The sequence below is a fragment of the Oncorhynchus mykiss genome, chromosome 25, assembly GCF_013265735.2.
Source record: "Oncorhynchus mykiss isolate Arlee chromosome 25, USDA_OmykA_1.1, whole genome shotgun sequence".
Lineage (NCBI taxonomy): Eukaryota > Metazoa > Chordata > Actinopteri > Salmoniformes > Salmonidae > Oncorhynchus > Oncorhynchus mykiss.
The window spans coordinates 31,972,196-31,978,195 of NC_048589.1; the positions used below are offsets into that span (position 1 = coordinate 31,972,196).

A 6,000-nucleotide genomic window follows, 5' to 3' on the forward strand; every position below is an offset into this window, starting at 1 on the left:
CTCTTTCATGTCCCCTCATTTTCACCTTCCCCTCCTTTTCACCCTCCCCTCCTTTTCTCACTCCCCTCCTTTTCACACTCCCCTCCTTTCACCCTCCCCTCATTTTTACCCCCCCCTCCTTTTCATTATCCCCTCATTTTCACCCTCCCCTCCTTTTCACCATCCCCTCTTGTGTCCCCTCATTTTCACCCTTCCCTCCTTTTCATCCTCCCCTCATTTTCACCCTCCCCTCATTTTCATCCTCCCCTCCTTTTCACCCTCCCCTCCTTTTCACCCTCCCCTCCTTTTCACCCTCCCCTCCTTTTCACCCTCACCTCCTTTTCACCCTCCCCACATTTTCACCCTCATTTTATGTCCCCTCCTTTTCATCATCCCCCCCTTTTCATCCTCCCCTGCTTTCACCTTCCCCTCATTTTCACCCTACCCTCCTTTTCACCTTCCCCTCATTTTCACCCTACCCTCCTTTTCACCCTCCCCTCCTTTTGTCACCTCCTTTTATGTTCCCTCCTTTCACCCTCCCCTCCTTTTCATCCTCCCCCCCTTTTCATCATCCCCTACTTTCACCTTCCCCTCCTTTTCACCCTCCCCTCCTTTTCACCATCCCCTCCTTTTCACCCTCACCTCCTTTTCACCCTCACCTCATTTTATGTCCCCTCCTTTTCATCATCCCCTACTTTCACCTTCCCCTCATTTTCACCCTCCCCTCCTTTTCACCCTCCCCTCCTTTTGTCACCTCCTTTTATGTTCCCTCCTTTCACCCTCCCCTCCTTTTCATCCTCCCCCCCTTTTCATCATCCCCTACTTTCACCTTCCCCTCATTTTCACCCTCCCCTCCTTTTCATCTTCCCCTCATTTTCACCCTCCTTTTATGTTCCCTCCTCCAGCGTAATCGAGCCCTACATAATATCGCCGATCAAAAGAAAGATCTGGAAAACAGCAGTTGGCTACCAGTCAACCTGTAGAATAACAGTCCCTTATCTTAACATTTGTCTGATATTCTTTTAAATGAATGTCACCAAACTAGATGGACATCTTTAAAAATATGTGTACCTGTTTAGCTATAAAGATCTGGCCCTCTGATGAATAGACCTGAATTGTGTACTTGTGTTTTCCCTCTGTAATCATATTGGTCCTGCCATTCTGGTTCACTGCCATTTAACTGTTTCTCTCCACAGAGGAGCTGAAGGACTACCTGGTAGGTGAACATGCCATCAATAAGGTCTTCACACTAGGTAACACTGAGTTCCCAGTGAGCTGGGACAATGAGATCAAACTTTGGACATTCCTGGAGACCAGGGCTGCCCTGCTGCTCCAGACCTACAAGACCAGCTCCCAAGTCAGTGAAGATTTCACCCACCTCACTGTGTTGTTTTGGGTCAGCGTGTCTACTCTGTATCAGTGTTGAATAAAGTAATGTTTAGTATATTTCAACAGGACCCATTCTCAACCTGATAAGTTAACAAACTCTTCCTCTGCCTTCTGTATGTTATCCCTTTCTCTCTCTGCTTTCCCCCCTCTGTCTCTGTCTGTCTCTGTGTGTGTGTCTGCTCTCCCCTTCCCTTCTACCTCACTCCCTTCCTCTCTGCCCAATGTCTCCCCACCTCCCTCGGTCCTCCAGGATGACCAGTGTGTGTTGGAGAATCCCGACCTCTCCTTCCACTCCCGTGTGGCCATCCAGCTACGCCTGGCCGAGAAGCAGATCCTGGAGAAGGTTGTGGCCAGAGGCAAGGCCAGACGCCTGCACTTCCAGCAGCAGCAGGAGGAGGGCGCTCCGCTGCCCCGCTATGAGGAGAGCGACATCTCCCTTCTGGAGAACGCAGAGGCCGACACCAAGCTGCCTCTCATATTGAGGAAACTTCAGGAGGAGGACGAGGAGGGAGACGACCAGGCAGCGGTGGAACGGGTGTTAGCCCAGGTACAGCAGCTGGGACAAGGGGATGCAGCCAGGGAACTAACCTCCCTCATAGTCAACGGGGATGGTGGGAAGGTTGTAGTCAACGGGAATGGTACGGACGCTAGCCCAGTCCTGCAGGTTGGTGTGGACGCTAGCCCTGTCCTGGAGGTTGGTGTGGACGCTAGCCTGAATCAGGAGGCTAGCAAAAAAGTTAGCTTAACCTCCTTGGACGCTGGCCAATGTGCTAGCCCTGCCCAGGAGGAGGATGGTATGGTTGCTAAGTTCACCACGGCAGACGCTGCTGACCCAGCTACCACCCAGGAACAAGAAGGCCAAACGGAGAATGGAGAAGACAAGGCTACTGCTTCTCTCTCACCGGAAGTGGACGTGGACCTGAGTGCAGAACGAACTGGAGACGTCCCCAATGTGAACAGTGTATAGGTGTAATCATCATCTAGATAGGCCTTATTGCAGAAGAAGAGCAGCAGCCAGCCAGTCAGTCAGCCAGTCAGTGTTGTCTCTCTTAAGTGACTCACAGAAATAAAGGAGCTAAGAATTAATGAAGAATTCAGATTTAAAAAACTGAACACTGTTGGTTGGTTCATCCCTCCTTCCACTGCTTTGTTAGTTTTACCTCCGTACCGCAGCAGACGGCACAGTGCCAGTCAATGTCCCCCCCCTTTCCCTTCTATCTGAGCAGTAAACATTTCTAATGTTTTATGAACAACTGGCTTTGTTTTTTTCTTTTACAGTGCTTCACTGGTTTACCTTGAGATTATTGACACACGAGCTGTGAGACAATGGTAGTTAGTAACAATGGCAGCGCTGGTTTCAGTTCCACTACTGTAGATTGAATTTAGTTTAATGTTATTTCCAGCAAGCCAAAATCTTATCCTAACAGCTTTACCCCTCACTCCTCAGAGTCAGTTTAGTACTGTGGTTTATCTCGATATACGGCTGCTATAATTTCACTTGACAATCTTCTTCAGTGGTGTATTCGGCTCTTTGTTGTTCATTGTTTGAGACCATCGCTGCCCCTCTTTCTCACGTTACACTTCCTGGTTTCACTCAATAGCATTTAAAATACAACTGAAGGAAACTTTTGACACAAAATCGCGGATATGTCCTGTGCTCTTGATCTGGGAGCAATCAGCATTTTATTTCTCTACTCTGAGAATAATGTACAATTTTGAAATGTGATGGAAAATGTAAGGATAATAAGTGTGTTTATTGAGCGAAATGAGATGACTAAAAGCAGGTGTTTTGGGTCGTTTTTGAAAACGTTAAATAATTACAATGTTTAAAATGTTAAACTTTATTATGAATGTACCTCCGCTCTCCAAGTTGCAGTTCAATCACCTGAGGACGAGTTGCGGCTTTGATGAAGAATATGACTAATGCTATAGTCTATTATGAAAAAGCCATAACAGTCAGAATGGAGACTAATTCAAACCTCTTCATCAGCAAGACAGGGCAAGAGACGTCATGTGACCTCCTAGACGTGTCTCACATAAAGGACTTCAACTCATTTCTGTTAGATTATTGTTTTGTTGGACATCCTTAGTGTTTTTGACTCCTCCTTTCTCCACTCCAGAATGAAAACAAACAGAACATCGATAACGCGGCCTCTCATCCAGTCGCTATTTCTCCACATGTTTTTATTTGTCTTTATGATGTCTGCTCTGCATTTCAAAGCCTAGGTTGGTTTTCTATTAGCTTTGAATGGCAGTGAGACATGAGGATGTCTAGCTTGCTCTCGTTGTTAGATGTAAGCACTTAAATAACCCTTAGCTTCAGTACACCAGCTGTTGTTAATATTATCATGTTATCTGTTATCATGTTGGGATAGCCAAGGGAGCTAATTCAGAATATTGGTGTCTGCGTTCTCCCCCTGTGAATAAGCCATGTGATGGATGGTGGATATGAGGGGCACCATTACCACCTCACTAGTTAAAGTTAACCTTACTCCAAAGTGTTAGCTAGTGCTGCTTATTATAACTTGTCTATCTATAAGTTGATGCTGTTGCCAACCTCAAAGTGAAAGAGTTCTGAGATCTGAGTCTATTCTACTGTGTAGTTTAAAACTAAAAGGGGTTTGTTTTGTAACTTTTAATTGGACTATCACCATGTTGGTTTCTGCATCATGGGACTGGTTCCTTTCTGTATTTTCATTCACTCATCATTTGTACCATTCTCTACCGGTCAAATCAACCTGCTGCTTTTCTAAAGACTTGGTTTTTTCTTGTTACTGAGAATCTACCGACTGCTTTAACCAATCACACTCTCCAAGCAATTCACAGCACCTGGTGTATCCAGAGCTGTCCTTGTCCAACCAATGAGTGACAAGGAGTTGGCATGATGGCACAAACGGACTGGTACTCAGGCTACCTTGTAGCCTGGTCCCACGTCTGTACTCTACGTGCGTCCTCTGACATTGATAGTTGGTGGTAACATTGGACAGTAGTGTCCTCATTACTGTTTGATTAATATTGTAAGTACAATGTATGAACATTGTTAATGTACGTACAGCAGTATCCCCAACCCTGCCACAGTATCTGTGTGTTAGAGATGTTGACGATGAGTATGACGTGCCTCTTCTCGAACGCCCAGGAAGTTACAATTCAAACTCCCATTAGACATTTCTTCATTTAGTCCCATTATGACCGGTATGTACTTGTGGAAGGCTACCTGAGAAGCAACTGAAAACCATGCCTCCACTATATTAAGCTGTTGTAGACTCCTGACCTGTGGGTGGCAGTAATGAGACGCCAAATTTGTATTTTTTTCAGTTGCTTGGGCATTTTATCTAGATCTTTTTTTGGAAGTTCTGATGAGGACGATGATGATGATGACGATTGCTCAGTGACACTCCATATTTGGTGAGTAACAAAAGTATTTTGACATAACGCTTGCAGAGCTGTCTAATGGGAGTTTGAATCGGAGCTTCCTGGGCTTTAGAGAGGAGGAACGGCATACTCATCGTTGAAATCTCTAGCGCACAGATACTGTGGCCCCTCAACCCTCGGAAGCCAAGGCTTCTCACATTCTGTCAATCACACAAGATTTGTGCCAGCCGAACCTAACCCTTACCCTAAATGCAGTGTAAGATGTAGTAAGTACAATAGTTGTTACACTGTGCTACAGCACATCCAGATATGCAGCAGTTTTGGGCTTGTTTCTCTGACTGTGAGATACCGAAGGTTGTGATGTACACTAACTATGGAGGACAGAATACAGTCATGAAACTGTCATGGAAACAGATTAAAGTTCTAATTTCTCACTCATTGTCTCCTGCCTTCTTCTCTCTTTCTTTTGATAAGTCTTTCAGCCCATCCTCTCCTCCAGAGACACAAGGTCACCATCCCTTCTGATGTCGCTTTCTCTTGATCTTTCTCTCTCTCTTTCTCTTGCTTTCTTTTTCTCTCACTTTTTCTCTCTCCCTCTTCTCCTTTGTTGGGGGAAAAAGTTTTATTTAATGTATTTTCCCTTTCTCTGGCCCTATTACAAATTTATAAAAGAAACATTATCTTGAATCATTTAATTCGGGGCAATTAAATTTTGAAATTCCCCATTCATAATGCATTGGAGCTCCAAGATAAAACCCCTTTAATCCTTGAATATATTATTATAATGGCCGTGGGGGTGGGCAGTGGAGAGAGCGGCAGTCCTACACATGTCCGCTATTGTTAGTACTCTTCTGTGTCAGCAGCCTACTGTAGTGGGAGAGCAGGGGGAAGGAGGGATGAGGAGGAGAGGGACAGGAGCAGGCCTGGGACCAGTGACTCCAAAGTAATCCTTTGCCATAAATTATAAACTCACCTACAGTTGAAGTCTGAAGTTTACATACACTCAGGTCGGAGTCACTAAAACTTATTTTTCAACCACTCCACACATTTCTTGTTAACAAACTATAGTTTTGGCAAGTTGGTTAGGACATCTACTTTGTGCATAACACAAGTCATTTTTCAAACAATTGTTTACAGACAGATTATTTCACATATAATTCACTGTATCACAATTCCGGTGGGTCAGAATTTTAAATACACTAAATTGACTGTGCCTTTTAAACAGCTTGGAAAATTCCTGAAAAGGATGTCATGGCTTTA

At 44.9% G+C, this 6,000-nt stretch overlaps 1 protein-coding gene across 1 annotated transcript in view; it reads left to right on the forward strand.

The window, feature by feature from the left end:
- Positions 1-5,176, forward strand: part of LOC110504226 (actin-histidine N-methyltransferase) — a 42,640-nt gene extending 37,464 nt beyond the window's left edge. Inside the window, exons 12-13 of the mRNA XM_036962510.1 lie at positions 1,176-1,336; positions 1,619-5,176. Of these exons, the coding sequence (XP_036818405.1) occupies positions 1,176-1,336; positions 1,619-2,335 (878 nt within the window). The 3' untranslated portion in view covers positions 2,336-5,176. The remainder of the gene's footprint in view (positions 1-1,175; positions 1,337-1,618) is intronic.
- Positions 5,177-6,000: the final 824 nt, after the last annotated feature.